At 37.1% G+C, this 24,346-nt stretch overlaps 1 protein-coding gene and 1 pseudogene across 1 annotated transcript; both read right to left on the reverse strand.

Moving 5' to 3' along the window:
* Positions 1-6,405: 6,405 nt before the first annotated feature.
* LOC131424773 (protocadherin beta-5-like) lies at positions 6,406-17,875 on the reverse strand (annotated as a pseudogene).
* A 145-nt stretch (positions 17,876-18,020) lies between these two features.
* Positions 18,021-21,151, reverse strand: LOC124103412 (protocadherin beta-5-like). Its single transcript, XM_046459995.2, has one exon. It carries the CDS (start codon positions 20,693-20,695, stop codon positions 18,308-18,310), a length of 2,388 nt encoding a protein of 795 aa, XP_046315951.1. The 5' UTR covers positions 20,696-21,151; the 3' UTR covers positions 18,021-18,307.
* Positions 21,152-24,346: the final 3,195 nt, after the last annotated feature.

The raw sequence follows: 24,346 nt of genomic DNA on the forward strand, positions 1-24,346 counted from the left end.
TGATTGTTTGGGTACTAAAAATGTAAAAGTTTGATCAGGGGTAACTACTGCTGCTGTACCATTATTTGACCCATCAGTGAATACATTTGGAGCATTCATGATAGGGGTTTTTCTTGTCATTTTTGGAAAAACTACAGGATGCGAAGACCAAAAAGACAACAAAGGATTAGATGGTAAGTGATTATCAAATGAAACATTAGATTTACACATGATTATTGCCCAAGTATTTAACTCATTAGCTAACTCATCAATTTGATCCATAGTATATGGAGTAATAATTTTATTGGGAGAAATTCGAAACACTCCCTTTGCTGCTTTTATTCCTTTGAGTATTAATTGTCCTACAGCCTCAGGATACCTAGTAAGAATAGTGTTAGGAGAATAAGATAAATGTATCCACAATAATGGACCTTCTTGCCAAAATACTCCTGTAGGAATATTTTTTGTTGGTATTACAATAAATAATAAAGGCAAAGTTATATCAATTCTATCCAAATGCATATTTTCCATATATGTTTCAATAATTTTTAATGCCTTTCTTGCTTCAGGCGTTAACATGAGGGGTGAATTTGGATCTGATGGACCTTTTAGGATATCAAATAAAGGTCCCAAATCTCCTGTTGGTATGCCTAGATAAGGCCTTATCCAATTTATGTCTCCTAATAACTTTTGAAAGTCGTTAAGTGATTTGAGTTGATCTACTCGTATTTGAATTTTTGGTGGTCGGATCATGGTTGAGGATAATAGAACTCCTAAATAATTAATTGGAAAATTTAATTGTACTTTATCTATTGCTATCTCTAGATTATAATTTTTTAATAAATTTGTAAGTGTGGCATAACATTCTAGCAATGTGTTTTTATCTTTGTGTGCTAACAATACATCATCCATATAGTGAAATATTTGTAGTTTAGGATTTTGATTTCTAAGTGGCTGGATTGCTTTGTTAACATAAATTTGACACATAGTTGGGCTGTTAGCCATCCCTTGAGGGAGTACTTTCCATTCATATCTCTGATCAGGACCTTCATGATTCAGTGCAGGGATAGTAAATGCAAAATGTGGACTATCCTCAGGATGAATTGGAATTGAAAAAAAACAATCTTAAATATCTATAGCTAAAACATACCAGGTTTTTGGCAAAGCAGACAATTGAGGAATCCCCGATTGAGCAGGTCCCATAATAACCATCTCATTATTAATGGCTCTTAAATCTTGCAATAATCTCCATTTACCAGATTTCTTTTTAATGACAAAAATGGGAGTATTGTAAGGAGATATGGAAGGTTGTATATGTCCCTCCGGTAATTGTTGTTTGACCAGGTCATGGGCTGCTTGTGTCTTTTCTTTAGTCAGGGGCCACTGAGGAACCCATACTGATCTATCTGATTTCCAAGTAATTTTTATTGCCTCAGTGACCCCTTCTGAAAACCCAGTCCATGTCTATTTATTCCCTGATCTATTTGAATTGGTGCTGCTATGCCTTGTTCTCCTAAACTTTTTTCTTTCCTGAAACCTTGTCTAGCCCTAATAGTGGGCGCATTTGGATTGATGTTATTTGTTAATGTCAAACCTAATTGATCTAGGACATCTCGTCCCCATAAATTTATAGGAAGATGATCCAATACATATGGCTGTATAGTTCCTTCGCATCCTTCAGGATCCTTCCAATCTAATACCATTGCACTTCTATGGGGATTAGTTGCCACTCCTAGGCCTCGAAGCGTTTGAGTGGCTTGTTGTAATGGCCAATGTTTTGGCCATTCTTGACGAGATATGATGCTAAGGTCTGCACCTGTATCCAGTAGCCCATTAAATTCATGTCCTTGAATATTTAGTTTTAGCATGGGGCGAGAATCTAAATTTAAAGATAGCATAGCCCAATCTACACCTGTGGCGCCTAATCCCCTGGAACCTCTTTCTATAGTACTACTGGAAAATTTATCATGTAGGCTGGGTATTATTAATAACTCTGCTATTCTATCTCCTGGTGAAATTACTGATATACCCTTTGGAGAACTAGCTATAATTTTTATTTCACCTTCATAATCGGGATCAATTACCCCGGGACTTATCATAAGTCCTTTTAGCGTAGAAGAACTGCGTCCTAACAATAAGCCTACTGTTCCTTGGGGAAGAGGTCCTTTTACTCCTGTGGGAATGATTTGAACTCCCATCTCTGGAGTTAGTACTGCTCTGGCGGAGGCGCAGATGTCCAACCCTGCGCTCCCTCTGGTTTGTCTGATGAGAGATCTGATGGATAATGTGTCCTGGGCACTACCCTGATGGTGTTGCTGGGTTCCTCCATGGTGTTTCTGGGTTCCTCCAGTGCCCCATACATTTGTGGTCGTGGGCCCCAGAGCATTGGGCCCCCCTGTCCGTTTTTTGGCAATGGAGCCCGATGCCTTTCTCCATGATATCGTGGCTAAACACTTGGTCCTTGTCTGTTTTTTGATAACGGAATACCCTCTATGGTGGTTTGAGAACGGCATTCATTAGCCCAATGTTTCCCTCTACGGCATCGTGGGAAAATACCCGGTATTCTCTTCGTTTGATATCTAGCTTTGTTAAACCCTCCTCCTATGGGGCAACTCCTTTTAAAATGTCCTGTTTGATCACAATTATAGCATGTTTTGGGCCTGGCATCTAAAGCCTGTTGTACTGCTGGTAAGACTTGCCCTTGTTCATTAATGTCTCTACATAATTCAATATATGTGTTTAAATCTTCATGTCTCCATGGTCTAATGACCTCTCTGCAACAACGATTTGCTTGGTCATAAGCCAGTTGTTTTTTAAATGGCATTGCCTGTTCTGTATCACCAAAAATTCTGGAAGCTGCTTGAATAAGCCTATCTACAAATTCAGCATAAGGTTCATTAGTTCCTTGTATTACCTTAGATAATTGACCTTGTAAACCTCCATGCCCCTGTAAAGTTTTCCATGCCCTAACCGCATCTACAGCAATTTGTGCGTATACACCAGGATCATATTCAATTTGTTGCTGTTGACCCTCATAAGGTCCTTTTCCTAACAACATATCTAGATTTCTTTGAGGGTAACCAGCTGCTGCATTTCGTCTAGCTGTCTCCCTGCAAAATTCCTCATTGGCAACCTTCCATAACAAATATTGTCCTCCATTTAGCACAGATTTACACATACTAGCCCAATCTGCTGGCGTCATGTCCAAGTTGGTAATGGATTCGACCATGCTTACAGTGAACGGTGCTTGAGGACCATAGGTTGTTACAGCCTCCTTTAACTGCTTCACTGTTTTGAAATCTAAAGCACGGTGAATTCGCTGCCCTCCTGCCTGCTCAAGTACAGGGCATGCTAATCTTTGAGGTCCTGTCTCAGGATCCCATCTATCAACTACGGGGTTTGAGGGACACTCAGCTATCTCCATAGGGGGAGCTGTTGGTTGAATTATGCCCTCTGGTGATAGAACGGTGTTAGTAGCAGCCTCCTGTTGTAGCTTTTTTCCCTAATAGCTGTTTCTCCTCTAAGCTTTCTTCCTTTAAATTTTCTTCCTCTGTCTGACTAGCTTGAGAGACCTTCTCTTTTGCTTGATCTAAAATGTCTTTCTTCATGGTCTGAACCTCTAACAATTTACTTAACACTCTTTCAGTTTGTTTTTTACTAATTTCTAATCTGTTATAAAGATAACGCAACCCAATAAGGTAACACAAAACAAAACCGAAACAGAATGAAACAAAAACGGAACAAAAAATCGTTGTATCAATTTTCCTATTTTCTTGATATGTGCATTTGTGGTCTATTTCTATCTCTTCCTCAGGGGCGAACAACTTCAAACCTTGAGCCAACCATTTTTCCCAATCTGCCTGAGAAAATTCTAGGGATAGGCAGCTTGAAACAAACACAAAACAAATCAAAACAAGAACACATTGTTTTTTAAAATGGTCACCCATTCTCTCGCCTTCCCTTAGGGGCAAGCAATTTCACTTACCCCGAAGCTTCAGAAGTTCCCCCCACAGGCCGCCAAATGCCGCAGTCTGGCTGGGCACAAATCACGAGCCACTGAAGCAGGAACAAACTTTATTTTTAAACTGCAGGAAAACACTTCACACAGCTCCCGGGGAATCCTCCCGAATGCCACGAGGCTTGTCCAGGAACCCCCAGCCGGAAATATCTCTCCCGGAAAATCCTCCTCCTGCACTTCCCCAACCAATGGGAACTCTCAGGGAATCCCCGGAAATCCCCACGAGAACTCCAAAATAGTGCGAGAACTCAAAAGTTGCGGCAGAGGCGGATAGTAATGCCTCGCCTGTCAATCAATACTGTTGGCAAAATGCCAGGGGCCATACAGACTCTGCTGTGGCTCTCAGCAAAATGTTCCATAACTGATAAGCTCAAATATCAGAAATAACAAGATAAAGTTAGGGATACAATTGGTAAGGGAATAGTAATAGAGAGAAATATCTCAAAAATGAAAATATGTGAATTATCGGAATATATAAATACATCAAGCGTCCAGAAAAAATAAATGAAAAAGAACATAATATTATTGTGAAACTCAAGTCTCCTAATAGAGAATATTCTAAAATTTGAGAGGGAAGGAAGGAGACAGAAATTACACATATTATATTGCATATACATATAATTTATATATTTTATATATGATATGTGTGTAAAAGAAGAGAGAACAAAAAGGATCAACAATCAGATTGGGTAAGATTTATTAAAAATTTTAGATTAATAATCACTTCATAAACTATTTTAAATTGCAGAGCAAGAATTTTTTATCTCACTGAATCATCAGTAGAGTATTAGGGAAAACTAAATACATTTTCAGGCATGTAAGATATTAAGTTTTTTTCTATACATACTCTTTGGGGATGTCATTTGAGGATTTACTATAGCAAAGGGAGGGAATGAAAAAGGAAAGAAGGGGATGAGGGTCCCATCACACAATGAAATCAAATAGGAGAGAATGAAAACCAGAGAGCAGTTTGGTACATATGCAGAGAACATTTAATTATTGTAGAAGCAAAAAGATAGAAGGCTCCAGGTAGAAAATATGGGAAGCTGAATTCATGTTTGGGATTTTGAAAAAGTGTGAAATTGAAAAGGTGAATCTATTTGATCTTGATTTTAGGGACATTCTTTTTTCAATGGCATAGGAAGCACAATGGTAGATCCAAGGAGCAGGTATGATATTACTTATCCCAAGTACTATGGCTGCATAAGGGACAATATTTTGAGAGAGAGAATCAGCCACTGATAACCAGGGACTGTCCTGACACTCCCAGGTAGGTCAAGATCTCCTATAGAACATGAACCATCTCATCCAACACCAATATCAAAAAAGACCTTGGTGATTCTGATTAAGTGCCACAGTCTGGCTGGGCACAAAATAACCCAGCCACCACACAGCCTTGTAGGTTCAAAAATGGAACTCCTTTATTCTCCCACTCCCCAAACGCCACCACCCACGAGCTGCCTTCTCTCTGGACACACTACACACCAACCGGAAATCCCGCCTGGGGAAATCCCTCCTCCTGCACTTCCCCAACCAATGGGAACTCTCCGGAAATCTCCAAAGTACCAGGCCGAGTTGGACAGCTGGGGTCTAATATACACAGCTTAACATAACCATTATCATCTGGATGGCTTGCTGGCATCACCTCTCAACCACTCATTCTGGCAAAAATGCCTTGTGTCATTCGGACTCTGCTATGGCTCTCAGCAATTAAGTAAGATGAAAATAAAATTACTTCATGGTTGAGCACAAGCAAAAATAAGAATATTGTTCAAACCAGTACAATGATCAAAGACCTCCAATTCCTTGCAAATATGAGTGAATGTTGCTTCTTCACCAATTATACTTTCATTTCACCTTGTTCTCCTCAATTCTTCAATGGAATTTAGTGAAATAGCTAATCATACATTTCTTTCCCATTTTCTTAAAGCATCTAATCCAGAGCTAACCCTTACTTCCTTAAACCCTCTCCAAATTTCCTATCACAAACTCAAATCCTAGAACTCCTTTATAATAGTACAAAAGTAACCCTGTTACTAAGGTGATCCACAGTTTCTTATTTTCTACAGTTTCCATTGTTACAAAGAGTCAATAACCCCAACTTTATTTTGATAAAGTGTGTTCCTGGTGATTTTTGGTTGTAGGGAATTATAATTTATATTGTCACAAAAAGTAAAATTCAAATTCATATTTTCAGTTTCTAAAACATATCTATAGACAAGATGTAGTTAAAGGCAGAGGTTCACTGAAGGAGGTTGGAAAATGTAAGGGAAAATAGGAAAGAAAGAATAAGAATGTCTGCATTTTATCCATACAAAAATCAATGAAACTATTGTTAATGGATAATAAATGGACTTTTCAATTTGACAAGAGAAGTACCTGAAATAGCAGTATATTCTATGTGAAGATCATACAATTGAAGTTATTTTTGAATGCAGTACCCAGCAATCATAACAGTAAATTGTCAAAGAAAAAAATGCATGATAAATTACTAATGTTGTTTGTAGGATTGCCATAACCACATACCACAGATGGGTGGCTTAAATCACAGGTATATATTTTCTCACAGTTGTGGAGAATATAAGTCTCAGGTCAAGGTGTTGTCAGGATTTTTAAATTCTGAAGCCTCTCTCATAGATGATGATCTTATTCTGGTGACTTTACACGATCATCTCTGTGTATGCATGTATCTGGTATGTCTTTTCTCCATGCCTAATTTCCTTTTATAATGACACCAGTTTTATTGGTTTAGGGCCTACACAAACCACCTAATACTAATGTAATTCCCTCTTCATAGGCCCTATCTCTAAGCAAGATCATATTCTGAGGTAGTGGGATTTCTGATGTCATATGAAACTGGAAGGGATGGGAGTTCAATTCAACCCAAAACAATTATAAAAATATTAACTAATATTAAGGATAAATGTTGTAAGAGTTTTTTTGGAAGTTTTTAAAATGCTTTCTAATGGGATAAAATTTTAAAAACCAGACAATAGCATGTGAATGACTGGGTACATCTAGATGTTGTGGATAGTGTAAATGGCAAAATCACTTTGGAAAACTATTTGGAAATGTCTACTAAGAGTAAATATGTACCTACAAAATAAGCAGTAATTCCATCCCTTAGTGTCCAACAAAACTGGAAAGTCCAAAGACATTGCAAGAATGTTCAGAGTAGTGTGATTCATAACAGTCAATCCATGCACCAACCCATATATGTGGCTAGATGATATTCAATGAATTTTAATAAACGTTGATAGACTAATACAGTGAAGTAATGAGTAATACAGCAATGAGAATGAAAAGACTAATACAGTGAAGTAATGAGTAATACAGCAATGAGAATGAAAAAGTTAAGCAGAATAATGAATAAATTTCATAAAATATTGAACAAAAGCAACTATACACAAGGCAGTTCACAGTCTATTATTACATTTATAAAATTCAAAAGGGGCAAAAATAAACTATGCTCTGGTGAGGACATATGTCAGTTATACTTGGGTTCCCAGTGATTTTAAGGAGAAATTTGTGTTGAGTGCAATGCAAATGTGTCATTTTCTCAAGTTGCTCGTGGCAATTACATTTGCTATGTGAAAATACATACAGCTGAATATTACATTCACTTTGCTTTCTGCATGCTATATATCAATTTAAAAAGTTTTTCCAAAAAATGTTTGCCAAGGAGGCTTAAGGTTGCAAAATAAGAGTAGATGTTGTTGCATTTTATTATGGTTTCTCACATACTGGACTTGTAATCATATGCATTCATTTGGAAACAAAAAGAATAAAATGAAGTGATTTTGTTTTTCAATTTAACACCTAAAATCCTTGAGTGGGATGAAACAGAATGAGTACCATATAAGGAAAAGTTCCAGTTGAACTTATTAAGCCAGTTACCATGACAAATATACAAAAGACTAAAAATTTAAGGAAAAAAAAAAACAACCCTTAGCATGAATTTGTAATGACAGTGCATAAATGCAATAAAGTAAAAGTGAGTTTTCCAAAGTTGGACAACACCAGCGAACAACTCCACTATGAAGGGAAATCAAAGCTATACTTCAAGGGGGACTTTTCCTCCATGACACACTGTAACTCTTAATCCAGGAAAATTATAGATAAGGGGTAGAAAACACTGCAATATAATCAGATTAATGGAATACAAAACTATTCCTGAAGGTGCCATTTTAATGGGTTGCTTCTCTTGCACTCTTGGGAGATACGTTGTGGAATATGGGCTTCAGGAACTTGAAGTCGCTAGTCCCAGAGTCGCTGGTCAAACAAACCTCATACTGGTAGCTCTGAGACAGTGTCCCAGTGCCACTGACATCCACCAGGTGGCCAGGAAAGTGGCCCTCACGCACAGAGCAGACACCCAGCGGAGCCGCCCTGCGCCTCCTGAACAGCCTCACCACCAAGAACACGAGCACAGAGAAGAGGAAGAGCCACGACACAGAGGCCAAGGCGATAACCAAGTAGACAGTGAGCGAGTTCCCCTGCCCGCGCTTGGGCGCCACTTCCGGGAGCAGCAGGTAGGGCTGGGAGAAGCCATCCACCAGAAGCACGTGCAGCGTGACGCTGGCAGACAGCGGAGGCTCGCCATTGTCCTTGACCAGCACCACCAGCCTGTGCCTGGCCGCGTCGCACTCGCTCAGCAGCCTGGAGGTGCGCACCTCGCCATTGTGCGCCCACACGCCAAGCGTTCTGGCCCGAGTCTTCATCCACCGCCACCACCTTGGTGACCAGGTAGCCCTGCTCTGCCGCCCTGGGCACCAGCTCCGTGCAGGGCGCAGAGGCGTTCTGCATTGGGTACAGCACGAAGGGCGAGTTGTCATTGTCGTCCAGCACCACCATGCGCACCAGCGCCTGGCTGCTGAGTGCTGGCGAGCCTTTGTCTGTGGCGCCCACGTGGAACTGGAACGCCTGGAGGGCCTCGAAGTCCAGCGCCCTCAGCGCGAACAGCTGCCCATTGTCTGCGTTGATAGAGACCAGCGAGGCGAGGGGCAGGTGTGGGTCCTCGGTGGGCAGCAGCGAGTAAGGCATTGGTGCCTGAGTCTCTGTCTGTGGCGCTGACACTGCCTATGTGCAGGGCAGGGCTGTTGTTCTCATGAACTAACAGCTTGTAAGACGTTTGGGAGAAAGCCGGGGCGTTCTTGACATCAGAGACAAAGATAGTTATGCTGTGCTCCATTTCCAACCTGGGTATTCCCATGTCAGTGACTGTGATGGTGATGTTGTACTCTGCTCTGCTCTCTCTGTCTAGTGGCCCCTCTGTCACCAAGGTATAAAAGTTCTTAAATGTGGGCTTCAAGAGGAAGGGGAGATCGTTTTCTATGGAGCAAACCATCCTACCATTGTCCCCAGAGTCTGGATCAGAAACGCTGAAAATGGCAACTACAGTCTCTGGGGAGTTTTCTGGGATAGAGCTGCTGAGTGTGGACATGGTTAGCTCAGGAGCATTGTCATTCACATCCACCACTTCTATGGCCACTGTGCATTTTCCTGAAAAGCCCCCACTGTCTGTAGCTACAATTTCCACGTTATAATGTTTAGTTGTCTCGAAATCCAATGCTCTTTGCAGACGAATTTCTCCTGTTATTTGGTCTATTACAAATGGTTGAGAAACTTCATTGCCTTGGAATAGTGTGTATGATACACTCCCATATGTTCCTGCATCTAAATCTTGAGCAGAAGCAACAAGAACTAACGAGTTTATGGGACTGTTCTCAGGAACCTGTACCTCATACAGGGACTGTAAAAATTTGGGAGCATTATCATTGATGTCTACTACTTCAATGTATACTGTCATGATCCCAGATCTGGGTGTCACCCCACCATCCAGTGCTGTGAGGGTTAAACTGAGCTCAGAATCTTCCTCCCTGTCCAGGGCTTTGTCCAACACCAGCTCTGGGTATTTTCTGCCATCCCCATGACTATGAGTAACAACACGAAAATTGAAGTTGGGGCTGATTGTGTAGTTCTGAACGCTATTGCTACCCATGTCCAAGTCCTGAGCTGATTTCAAGGGAAATACAGTCCCTGGCTGGGCACTCTCTGGGATTCTAAGGATCATTTCCCTTTCTAGGAACTCTGGAGAATGGTCATTTACATCTGTGAGTTGCACATCAATTTGAAACAATTGCACTGGGTTTTCTAATAACAGTTGGAAATGCAATATACAGGGTTCTGTCGCCCCACACAGCACCTCCCGGTCTAGTTTTTCCTGTAGAAGCAAATTGCCGGTTTTTTCATGGAGCTGCAAGAGCTGATTGCTGCCTTTGTGATGGATTCGCGCACCCTGAGTGGCCAGCTCCCCCACCCTGAGCCCCAGATCTTTTTCCAGGTTGGCCACTGAGTAGCCACTTTCTGTTTCTTCTGGCATGGAATATCTAATTGCCTCAGAGTCAGTCTCCCACAAAAACAACAGCATAGCAAAGAAAATGACTTGCCTTTTCTGCGGGATTTTGCTGGAGCAGTCTGCATTGTTCAAATCCGTCCAGAAGGTGCAGTTCCTTCAACTCGGTATACAGTCCACTCAAATGACTTTGTTAAATAATCTTGAGTTAAATATTTCTGTCTGACATGCACTTAGAATGATCCCTTCTCTGAAGATCTGTCCTCTGGAGCTCACCTACAATGCCTCCTTATTTTAGGGAGCTTTCAGAGTTCTGATTCCTGGTTCAATGGCGTCTTAGGCATCCAAGTGCCCAATATCACATTCTTATCCTGCAGCGCCACCAGGCGTCCTTATTTACTATTTCGTATGATATTTGCTATTTTATTCTAAATTCTAATACTGCCTTGTATCAATATCCTTTTAATCACAAATCTCCCTTTGTTGTATCTTCAAGTTATTAGAAGTTCTAAATAAACATTTTCTGAGTGAATGCTCAGTTCAAGAATCCTTTTTAAACTAACATATGCCTCCAATCCCCGTGGCTAGGGTGGCTGAAGGAGAAACATTGTATATTTAAAGTCATCTTTGGGAACTTAGGGAGACCCTGTCTCAAAATAAAAAATAAAACTAGGTATACCGTTCAGTGGTTATGTGCCCCTCTGGTCCATCTCTGGTACCAAAAATAAACAAACAAACAAACATAGATGGAATGATGTTAATATTCTCTGTAATAGTAACTTTTGAGTACAAGAAGATACTTTCTTGGTTCATAGATTATAATAAAAAATAATTTGTAGTGGACACATAAAAATTCTAAAGTTTTACAAAATTACTTTAATTGTGAGGCATAATATACTTGCAGAAAAGGCACAAATATAAGTGTACCACGCTGAATTTAAAGTTGGATCCATTCCTATAAATAGAATGTATATTAAAAATAGAGTGCTGCCCAAACTCAGCAAGTTCTCTCCTGCCACTGTCTAATTAGTAAATTTCCCCATATCATAAGCTCTATCCTGAATTCTCCTGTCATAGTTTTTTTTTTCCTTTTTGCTTTTTATACTCATACAAATGGAGTTATAGTGCGTAACTCTCATGTCTGTCTTCTTTCATTCAATATATGTTTATAAAATTAATAGGTGGCATATCATTATGATTTATTTCATTCTCATTACTTTACAATAGTTTTGTGTATAAATATAATCGTGATTTTTATGCATTCTTCAGTTCATGAACATCCATCCAGTTTTGAGCCTTTTTTTCAGTAGTATTGTTATGAACATTCTTGTCTTATAATGATCATGTAAATGTAACTATTCTGAATATATTTATATTAGTTGTATTGCTGTGCATCATACGCACACATCTATTTAGTATTAGCAAATACTGTGTAACATTTTTCATAGGTAGTTTTTCCAGTACCAATAAAGTATGAGAGTTCCAGTTGCTCCACATCCTTGTCAACATTCGATGTTGTCATTTCAGTTCTAACCACTCTATTGAGTGTGTGGTGATATCATTTTGTAATTCTGATTTGTATTTCTCTGGTGATTAACAAAATTATTTATGTTCTCACATATTTATTTATATTAGGATATATTCTTGTAAAGTACTTGTTCAAGACTTTTGTCATTTTTCTTATTGGGTCATTAGCATCTTTCCTTTTGTGGTCTGTAGAAGTGTCTTTGATATTCTGGGTGTAGAACCTTTTATATAATATATTACAAATATATTATATATTATATGTCTTCTCCCAATCTATGTTTTATATTTTAATTTCTATCAATGGTGTCTTTGATCAAAAAAACTAATTTAGTTTAATTTATAAATACTTTTCACTTTTGGTTAGCATTTTTGTGTTCTGTTTAAATCTTTGCATACACAAAGGTCTTATTCTTATATATTTTGAAATATTAATTACTGTTTTTCTTCTAAAGCTGTAATCAAACTATTTTTTCAAATGAATCTGGTTAGAGCCAAAAATTTTCTACATACCTTTATACCATTTATTGAAAAGTTAATACATTCAAAATTATTTCAGAATCCTCATTCCTCTTATAAATTAGATTATTTCAGATCTGCTCAAGTATTCAATTTTTTCTGTTTGTTTGTCCTGCAGTACCACATTGCCTTAGTTAATATAGCTTTGTCATGGGTTTTATTATTTGAAAGTAAGGCTTCCTTTTTAAAAAAAATAGACTATTTTAAAGAACAGATTTAGAGTCACAGAAAAAAATGATCATAGTGTACAAAGATACACCATGTTGGCAAAAGTTGTTCACGAAATCTACTTTTTATTTCCAAAATGTCTGTAGGATTTTAAATGATGTTTCTTTTTTTACTCCTAATAATGATAATTTGTATTTTTATTGGTTTACTTGATTAATCTAAAGAGCTTTAATTTTACTAATAACTATGAATAACCCACTTTAAATTTCACCAATTTTCTCATCTATTTTTTTCTTTTCCTTATGTGTATTTTGTATGAATAACTATCTTCATTATTCACATTTGAATTGCTGTTTTTTTTCTATCTTCTTGAGATCAAATCTTTCATTACTGATTTTTAGACTTTCTTTTCTAATATGTGCATTTAAGGCTTTACATTTCCTAGTTGTGTTTTTATATGTCAGTTCTTGATAATTTTTTACCCAGTTCAAACTATTTGGAAATATCTGTTGTGATTTCTTCTTTGACTCATGGATGTTATTATTTAATTTTGAAGCATTGGGGGTTTCTTGTCATATTTTAATTTCTGCATTGTTCTGCTGCAGTCAGAAAGCAGAGAGGCTTGTTTTATGATCTAGAATATAGACAATTTTCATATTTTAATTGCATGTAAGAAGAATGTGTGTTTTAGTGTGTTATGTATGTCAGTGTATTTGAATATGATGTTTGTTGTGCAGCACTTCAGTGTTCATGTGTCTGTGTTGTCTTCTGTTAGAGTCTGTAAACAAGTCAAAATAACACCTGGCATTTAGCCAGGGGAATGTTAGAGTTCGTAAACAAGTCTGGATGATGCCTGGCAAAATGCCAGAGGGAGTGGTTTGAGAAGTAACAAAAGCGAGCCATTAAGTGTAGAGATTCCTTATTGGTTGACTGATGTATCTAGTTTATGCTAATTAGATAAGCTCTGTGGAATGTATAAATACTGCTCCTGTCCTGCAATAAACGGCTCCTACTCCTGCTGTATCAACATACACAAGTTATTCGTCACCCCCCGGTTATTTTGCTGCAGCCAGACAGACTGCGGCAGTCTTCTTATTCTGTTAGGAATGGACAAAGGTATATGAACTCTCACAATATGGTTGTGGTTTGTAGTTAGAGAAATATTCAGTCTTGGATTTCACTTATTTCTGGTATATTTCTTTGCCTTTTTATTATTATGAAACAGCTGTCTTCATCACTAGTGAAGAATCTTAAAGTCTCCTTTGTTTTATATGAATATAGGTATATTAAATATATTTTGGCTAGAGTACTAAACACACTATCCCATTCTTAACTTTCAATCTTTGTTTTCTCTCTTTCTCTCTCACACACATTTATTTGGTAGTATGTGTTTGAGTTGTTCTTAAATATAGTCTGAATATTTTGATTGTTTAATTAAATTACTTAAATCAATTATTATTATATCTTTCAATCCACACTTATCTAACTATGCTTCCATTTGCTTCTAAGGTTTTGTTCTTCTTTTAGATTTTATTATTTTTTTTATGCACCGTCAGTTACTTTTTGGTTATTATTTAATATAAGATATAACTGTTATCTACACTATTTCTACTTTCATGAGATAATCCTTGGAACCTTAGAAATCTCTACTCTACACCTGTACCTTGATGTTCTTGCAATTATGAATTTAAATGTCATATATTTAAATGTCATATCCTTTAAGAAATTGCCATGTTAGAGTCTGTAAACAAGTCAGGATGGCGCCTGGCATTTTGCCAGAGGGAGTGGTTCGTGAGGTGGCGCCAGCGAGCCATTAAGTGTGGAGATTCCTTATTGGTTGACTGCTGTATCTAGTTTATGTTAATTAAGATAAGCTGTGTGGAAAGTATAAATTCCCCTCTGGTCCTACAATAAAGGGCTCCCACTCCTGCTGTATCAATCTACACAAGTTGTTCATCACCCCCAGGTTATTTTGCCCAGCCAGCCGGGCTGCGGAACTGCCACAATTGCCTAGAGTAACATTAGATCAATACTTATTTATATTTACTCTTCCTGTCTCTTTCTATTTCTTCCTGTAATTCTGTGATCTGTTTAGGACTCTTTCCTTTTGTTTAATGATTTATACTAAAAGTATTTCTTTTAGTGTAGATATGACTGATTCAGTTTTTATTTGTTTGTATAAAAACATGTTAGAATACCCTGTTTGATGGTTATGTTTTCTGATAATAGAATTCTAGTTTTGGTAAAATTTTCCTTCAGGGTCCTTAAAACATTAATTCTTTGCCTGTTGGTTTCATTGATTTATGTTAAAAAGTTCTTCATTTTACTTATGCTTTTTTAGAAGTAATATGTCGCTTTTGTGTAGTTGCTTTAAAATCTTTTTCATTTTGTCATGAGCAACTTTCCTACAATATGCCTAGTGTACTTTGTTTTTATTTATCCTAATTAGGTTTCTCTTAATATATTGAAGGGGAAACACTTTCATCAGTCTTGTCATTTTTTTGTTTAAATATTGCTTATTACACACTCTTACTCTCTCTTATCCTAGGATTATGATATGTATGAGTTTTTCATTATATTCCACATGTTACTAATATGCTTTTCTATATTTTTCATTATTTTTCTATTTGTATTTTTATTTTTTTATATCAGCCTAACTGCATACACTGATACTGTATTCCCTTATGTCTATGATATTAAATCATTTAGTTTTGTATGATATTTCTTAGTTATAAAACAAATTTCCATTTTTAAATTTCAATTGTTTGATGAAATTCTCTTTATATCTATTTTCTCTATTGTTCCTTATTTTCAGCACATTAGCCATACTTATTTTAACATGTATGTCAATTAATTAGAATATCTGGATTATCCCAGCATTTGGGGGGTTTAGGTTTTTTGCTTGTTTTATCTGTACCATCCAGTTGTGTGTTTATGTGTTTCCCTGTGCACACATACATGCTTATGCATCTACTAATTTTTTACTGAATGTTGGATATTTATGTAAAACATTGTTCAGGGTCAAGATGATATTATCTTCCTACAGGAAAAGCTCACTCTTTCTTCTGGTACCTTGACAGAGCCCTATATAAACAAACCATTTTAATCAAAACAGGCACTGGGATCAATCAAGATTCTCTGAAGTCCTGATATCTAGCCCTACAGAGTTTTCAGTGGAGAATTTAGTATATCCTCTATGATTCCTTCCTATGAAATCCCAAACTCTAATATTTGTATAAACAAGAAAAACTTTACTCTGCTTTTCAAGAATTTTCCACTTAAGTTTTTAGTGTTCACTGAGCTGCTCTGAGTTTGACAAATGCTCTGAGGGGAAACTCGTTCTGAGCTTGAATCCTCCAGTCTTCCAAAGGATACTGAAGTTACTCTGTTCCTAACAAAAAACTGTTGGTTGTTTTCAGATTTACCCAATTTCTTTTGGGGAAAATTGACTGTAGGATTTAGTTCTTCTCCCCAGTAATATTCCTTCTCAAAAATCTTAGCCCATTCAGGTATTATTATATCATATATTTTCTGCTGCTCCACAGAGATGATTTTTGTCTTATGGCCGGTTTTAAAGGTTGTTTTATGCTTCCAGATAATGCATGTAACCTGAAAGTAGAACCCCAGTAAATACATGCATGTTTTAACTTCACACTTTTAAAATATATTTTGTAACTTTTTATCATAAAAGGAGACTTTAATGTGATATGGGCCATATTGACTTCAGTAGAATTTCTGCCCTTCAAATAGCACATGTTAAATGCATTACAGACAACAGCAAAATAATTATAAAAGATGCATTTGTAATACAGGCATTTGAGAAAAAGCATATTGAAATGTGTGTCATTATCAGAATATTAGCCTCCATTCTCTATCCTGGTTTGATAACAGTAAAATTGGTGTATTTTCATTTGGTATGCATGTTGTGAATATTATCTGGATCATTTTCACTACAAAATCCCAGGAACTAAATTTTAAAATGTTGATCTTTTCTACATTCTGGAGCTATCAACTAGCTAGTAAGGAATGATCCAAATTTTATGAATGCACACACGAATGAGATGGGTTCTGTATGATCATTTGTCCAGTCAAATTAGATTCTTGAAAAGTGAAATTAAATTTTCATGATCTTGAGATAGACTGGTGAAAACTTAAACAAGACTTATTACTTTTCATAGAAAAATATTCATTTAAATAAGTGATAATAAATAAGGGAGAAATCAATAATGTTAATTACCATATTTATATCTTGTATATTTGTTTGTATTTAATTCTGGTCTCACATTTAACTCTTCCTCACTTCAACTTTTCAATTAAGTGATGGCTAAAACCTTTGTTTCAAGAATGATTTAAATGTCAGTAATTTTCTTTTTTTTTATTATGTCCTCAGAAAAATTATTAATTCAGGGAAAAGCACAAGATTTAATATCCAGTAAAATAATATTTGAGATTTATAAATAAATATTACATTATAAAATAAGCTTTTTAACTGTTCATCTTAAGCCAGAAGTCCTATGAAATTGTCTTATATCCATATACATTTAACCCGTTTGGAATCACACAATCAATTAACTAGGCTTATTTAACAGCTTAGAACTATTATAATTCAGATAAATTCATTACTGTTCAAGCTACCTAAGATCAAAATAATACTTAGTTCATACAAATGTAACTTTGATGTCATTGAAAAATTAAATTTAAATAATATTAAAGAATAAAACTGAAGATAATTAAACATCAAAAAGAAGTTATTATGTTGTTGATAAAGACTGTTCACATCTACAAAGTGCAAAATCTATGATCAGCCAAAAAGAAATAAACAGGACAGCCAAAATGCAGAAGAATTTTCCTGATTTTTGAAAAGCGGGGAGAAACTGCAGAAAAACAGCAAATTCCACTTTATCATCTATTTATAAAGCAAAAGGACAAGGAGCTATATGAGGCCCTCAAGAGTCCTGAAATTCTTTGGAGAGATTTGGGGCATAATTCAGGCTCCAAGATTATTCTTTGAATATGATTATGTAAAAAAGTGATTTAACAGTTTTAGTTTAGTTTTTAGTTTAGTGAAGTGGATGGCAAATTATATCAGTTTCCCTATAGTTTATCATAAATGACAATTATTTAAAAATTTTAAATCCTAGTATTTATGGAACACATACAATATTTTAGGTTAAGTACCAACTAAATACATATCATTGCCTTACATATGTGGTGCTCACAACAGGAAAGGGCCACACTTTTTGTGTATAAATATTTTAATGAAGGTAATGTTGACATTCAATTTGAGAAAAACAAGTAGGACTAGGTTTTATGCTCACGGCTACTCAGTGGGCTTAGTCTGATAGTATAGTGAACCACAAATTTAGTTAAAGGTGAACACTCTGGTATTGAAATATGAAATTATGTGTTAAAGATGTGTGCCAAAAATACATGGAAATTCAAGATTTCATACAAGCCTTTAAATAGTTTATGAAATTTATTAAGTTCATTAAAATAAGAAGTTTTTGACTACTTGCTAAATTTACAATTGGGGAAAACTAACCATTAAGATTAGATCAATTATGAGGAAAATACATACTTCATATGCCTAAAAATGCTAATACCAATAACAAGAACAAACTTAGAGCTACCAGGAATATACATAGGTTTGGAATAGTGGTTAGAATACTTTAACAGCACTAGAATTCCTAAAGAAATAAATTGCAATAGAAAGTTGTCAAAATAGTGAGAATGAAATACAACAATTAGTTGAATACAAAGCTATTTCTGCAGCTGGAATTTTCCTTAACTTCTCTCCCAGCATCCTGAACCAAAAGGTTAGGGAATATGGGCTTCAGGAATTTGAACTCACCAGTCCCAGAGTTTCCACCCAGACACACCTCATACTGGTAGCTCTGAGACAGTGTCCCAGTGCCACTGACGTCCACCAGGTGGCTGGGAAAGTGGCCCTCAGGCACAGAGCAGACACCCAGCGGCACCGCCCTGCGCCTCCTGCACAGCCTCACCACCACAAACACCAACACAGAAAAGAGGAAGAGCGACGACACAGAGGCCAAGGCGATGACCAAATAGACAGTGAGCGAGTCCCCCTGCTCGCGCTCGGGCGCCACTTCCGGGAGCGGCAGGTAGGGCTGGGAGAAGCCATCCACCAGCAGCACGTGCAGCGTGACGCTGGCAGACAGCTGAGGCTCGCCATTGTCCTTGACCAGCACCACCAGCCTGTGCCTGGCCGCGTCGCGCTCGCTCAGCAGCCTGGCGGTGCGCACCTCGCCATTGTGCGCCCACACGCCAAACAGCCCTGGCTCCGTGGCCTTGAGCAGCTGGTATGACAGCCAGGCGTTCTGGCCTGAGTCTCCATCCACCGCCACCACCTTGGTGACCAGGTAGCCCTGCTCTGCTGCCCTGGGCACCAGCTCAGTGCAGGGCGCAGAGGCATTCTGCATTGGGTACAGCACGAAGGGCGAGTTGTCATTGTCATCCAGCACCACCACTCGCACCAGCGCCTGGCTGCTGAGCGCAGGTGAACCTTGGTCTGTGGCGCCCACATGGAACTGGAACGCCTGCAGGGCCTCGAAGTCCAGCGCCCTCAGCGCGAACAGCTGCCCATTGTCTGCGTTGATGGAGACCAGCGAGGCGAGGGGCAGGTGTGGATCCTCGGTGGGCAGCAGCGAGTAAGTGATCTGGGCATTGGTGCCTGAGTCTCTATCTGTGGCCCTGACACTGCCTATGTGCAGAGCTGGCTGGTTGTTCTCATGCACCAACAGCCTGTAGGACATTTGTGTGAAAGCAGGGGCATTGTCATTAACATCTGAGATGAGGAGGTTTATGCTGTGCTCGGTTTTCAAACTGGGTGTCCCCAGGTCAATGACTGTGATGGTGATGTTGTACTCTGCTCTGCTTTCTCTGTCCAGTGGCCTCTCTGTCACCAAGGTGTAAAAGTTCTCAAATGTTGGCTTCAAGAGGAAGGGGAGATCGTTTTCTATGGAGCAAACCATCCTACCATTGTCCCCAGAGTCTGGATCAGAAACACTGAAAATGGCAACTACAGTCTCTGGGGAGTTTTCTGGGATAGAGCTGCTGAGTGTGGACATGGTTAGTTCAGGAGCATTGTCATTCACATCCACCACTTCTATGGCCACTGTGCATTTTCCCACAAGGCCTCCACCATCTGTGGCTGCAATTTCTACAATATAATGTTGGGTTGCTTCAAAATCCAATGCCCTTTGGAGACGAATTTCTCCTGATTTTTCATGTATTACAAATGGTTGAAAAACTTCATCACCTTGAAATAAAGAATAGGCTACACTCCCGTGTGTTCCTGCATCTAAATCTCGAGCAGAGACAATGAGAACTAACGAGTTTATGGGACTGGTCTCAGGAACTTGTACCTTATACAAAGACTGTAAAAATTCGGGGGCATTATCATTGATGTCCACCACCTCAATGCGAACTGTGATGGTCCCAGACCTGGGTGGAGCCCCACCATCCAGCGCTGTAAGGGTTAAACTGAGTTCAGACTCTTCCTCCCGGTCCAGGGCTGTGTCCAACAGCAGTTCTGGGTATTTTCTGCCATCTCCGCGATTGTGAGTAGCAACATGAAAATAGGAGTTGGGGCTGATTGTGTAGTTCTGAACACTGTTGCTACCTATATCAAAATCGTGAGCTGATTTCAAAGGAAACATCGTCCCTTGCTGTGCACTCTCTGGGATTCTAAGGATCATTTCCCTGTCTAGGAACTCTGGAGAATGGTCATTTATATCTGTCAGTTGCACATCAACTTTAAACAACTGCACTGGGTTTTCTAGTAACAGTTTGAAATGCAATATGCAGGGTTCTGTAGCCCCACACAACACCTCCCGGTCTAGTTTTTCCTGTAGAAGCAAATTGCCGGTTTTTACATCAAGCTGCAAGAGCTGTTTGCTGCCTTTGTGATGGATTCGCGCACCCCGAGTGGCCAGCTCTCCCACCCTGAGCCCCAGATCTTTTTCCAGGTTGGCCACAGAGTAGCCGCTTTCTGTTTCTTCTGGCATGGAATATCTAATTGCCTCAGAGTCAGCCTCCCACAAAAACAACAGCATAGCAAGAAAAAAGACTTGCCTTTTCCTTGGCGTTTTATCTAGCTCTGCCTCCATTGTTCAGACGGGTCCAGAAGGTGAAGTTCCTTTTACTCTGTATGCAATCCACTCAGACGATTTGGTCAAATGTTTCTGTTTTTATGATCTTGGAATGAAGACCTTTCTGAAGATTTGTCTCCTGGAGCTCACCTAAAACGCCTCATTGTTGTAGGGAGCTTTCAGAGTGATTACCAGCTCAAATGCGTTCTTGGGCATCCAGAGCCCATTATTCACACTCTTAGCCTGCAGCGCCACCAGGTGTCCTTTCTTACTATTGCACATAATATTTGCCATTTCATTCCAAATTTTAAATCTGGTGTGTATCCATACCCTTTTAAGCCACAAAAGCGTTCCTTATTTTATCTCCAAGTTATTAGAAGTTGTAAATGAATATCACCTGAGTTAATTTTCAGTAAAAGAATACCTTTAAGAACAAAGTAAACTGATATATTATCTTTATCTTTTTTATCTTCATTTGAGTACATGAGGAACTTTGTGTTTATAATTTATTATTTTTATGAAATTAATAATAATGTATATTGGCAAAATTTCGATTTTAAAAAAATTACTTTAATTTTGAAATATAACATTCCACCAGAAAAAGTCACAAAGCATAACTGTACAACTCAGTGAAATACTGTTTGTTAAAGGCAGGAATTTAGGTTTAATGCCATTTCTCTGTGTGTGTGTGTGTGTGTGTGTGTATTTAATAATCATTTTCTAAAGTTAGACATAACATTAGAATACACTTTGACAATCTCAAAAGCATGCAAAATAATTTCTCTAATTCAATCCCAAAGTGGTTCAAAAAAGTCAAAATTTAAATGTTTTCTCTGATATGTGGAAGCTAGTGGCAAAATGGTTGAGGCATTGGGGGTATTCCATCAAAACAGAGGAAAGATCAGTAGAGTAGTGGCAAGAGTAAAATGGAGGGATAGGATGAATCTGACCACACATACATATGTACATACAGTGAATCTCAAGTCAGTGAATTTTAACAAAGTGTATATACTATTATAAGAATTTTCCAGATTAAAAATTGAAAGTCTACCAAAACCCAAGAATTCCCCTTCTTTGTTTGTTTTTTGTCTTCCTCCTAAAAGGCAAGCACTATCTTGACTTCTATTATCATATCTATCTCAGCTTTTTTTTTTGAATTTTCATACAAATAAAGCTATACAGTATTAGCATTTTGTCGATGTTCTTCAATTAACATTATATTAAGTGAAATTGATCTGTGTCATGTTGTTCTAATGTGTTTTGTACACATTGGTTTATATTTTTCAGATGTATGAATATACCATGTAGTTTATACATTCTACAGTGACTGAAAATTGGGGTTTTTCCAGTTTTGAGATTTTTTTGTTCTATCACTATGTATGTTGAATATGTTCATAAGATTTGGATTGTTGTGCATTAATGCATGCACATATATTTAGATCTTCAAATATTGTGAAATATTTTTTTTAAAGTAGTTATAGTAATGCCAGCAAAGTTTGGGAGTTCCAGTTTCTTCATATCCTTGTCAACATTTGATGTTGTCTCTTCAGTTTCAGCCACTCTACTCAGTGTGTGGTAATAGCATATTATGATTTTAATTAGCATTTCCCTGGTAATTCATGAAATCATACACATTTTCACAAATTTATTGGCCATTAGTTTATATTATCATGAAGAGCTTATAAAAGTCTTTTGTATATTTTTCTATTTGGGACGTTTGTTTCCTTATTATACTGGAAATTCTATATTCTGGAAATATCTTTTTCAAATACGTGAATTGCAAATATGTCTTCCCACTCTATGCTTGTATTTTTTATAATTTTTGAGAATTTAATGGTTACACGTAGAAGTTGGGTTCCATGCTTGTATTTAAAATTTATTATGGTGACATTGATTAAGAAATCTTTAATTTGGTCTGATTTATCAATATATTTTATTTATAGTTAACAGCTTGTGTATACTAGTTGAATCTTTTTCATACTCCAAGGCATAAAGATATTGTTATACATTTTGAAAAACTAATAACTATATTTTGCATGTTGAAAGCTATAATCAATTTTAAATTACTTCAAGTGAATAATGTTAGGGTCATTTTTCATGTAAATATTCAAATGTCTTTGAACCATTGATTGTGAAGATGATTCTCATTATTTCTGAAATGTCATCATTGTCTTAAATCAGGTAACCACATGTTGGCTCAAGGGTTCAATTTTTTTTATTCTGCAATACCATATTTTATTGATTACCATAGCTTTATCATAGTTTGTTATGAGAGGTAAGTCCTCCATTTAAAAATCAATAGACTGTTTTAAAGAGCAGTTTTAGACCCACAAAAAATTAAATCAAAAGACAAAGAGATTTTCTATATACCCCTGTCCCCGCAAGTACACAACCTTCTCCATTATCAACATCCCCTATTAGAGTTGTACATGTCTTACAATTTATGGACCTACATCAACACATCTTTGTCACTAACTCTTAAGTTTAAAATAAGATTCATTTCTGGTACTGTACATTGTATGAGTTTTTACAAATGTAAATGACATGTATCCACTTTTACAGGGTAGTTTAACTGGCCAAAAATCTGTGCTCCACCTATCTCTTCCTTACCTGAATACACTGGAAACCTCAGATATTTGTACTGTCTCCACAGTTTTGCCCTTTCCAAAATGTCTTGTAGTCAGAGTAGTACATTATAGAGTCATTAGAGAATGACTATTTCACATAGCAATATGCATTTAAATTTTCTCCATGCCTTTTAATGATTTGATGGCTATTTATTTATGTATTTTGGTATTGAATGATAATATATAAAGTCTGAGTGTATCACTGTTTACTTATCAATTCACTTATTGATGGATATTTTGATTTTGACAGTTATGAACATAGCTACTATAAACCTCACCTTGCATGTTTTTGTGTGGATCTAAGTTTTCAATTCCTTTGGATAAATACTAAGAAGCACAATTGCTGCATAAATTGTAAGAGTATCAACTTTGCAAGAAGATGCCAAACTATCTTCCAAAGCAGCTGTACCCTTCCTGATCCATCATCATTGAATAAGAATTCCTTTTCCTCCCATCTTCCTCAGCATTTGGTGTTGTCAGTGATCTAGAGGTTGGACATTCTAATGGTTTTATAGTGGTATACCAATTTTATTTTAATTTGCATTTTCCTGATGACATCTATATAGAGCATGTTTTCATCTGATTATTTGTCATCTATCTATTTTCTTTGGTAAATTTTTGTTATTTTGTCCAGTTTTACATGAATTTTTAACAATCTTTGTATATTTTGGATAATAATCCTTTATAATATGCTTTTCGTCAATATTTTCATACTCTGTGACCTTTTTATTCTGTTGATAGAATCTTTGGCACAGCAGAAAATTTTAATTTTAATGAAGTTCAACCTAGCAATTATTTCTGTCATAGATCACACCTTTAGTGTGATATCTCTAGTTTTATTCTTTTTCTTCAAGATTGCTTTGGTTTTTATTGTTTGGTTGTATTTCCATACAAACTTTATATGCAGTGTTTCTCTTTTCCAAAAGAAATTGGCTAACATTTTGTTTAGGATTTTGTCACATGTATAGACTGGCTGGAGAAGAACTAATATTCCTATCATTCCCATTATTTAGTCTTTCAAGTAGTGAACACTGTGTATTCT

This window comes from Marmota monax, unplaced genomic scaffold (assembly GCF_021218885.2).
Source record: "Marmota monax isolate L192 unplaced genomic scaffold, Marmota_monax_Labrador192_F-V1.1 WCK01_AAM20220418_F8-fsc00006, whole genome shotgun sequence".
In the NCBI taxonomy this organism is placed as follows: Eukaryota; Metazoa; Chordata; class Mammalia; order Rodentia; family Sciuridae; genus Marmota; species Marmota monax.

Coding starts and splice junctions, on each gene's coding strand:
- LOC124103412 (XM_046459995.2), bottom strand. CDS start 20,695: ATGGAGGCAGAGCTAGATAAAACGCCAAGGAAAAGGCAAGTCTTTTTT.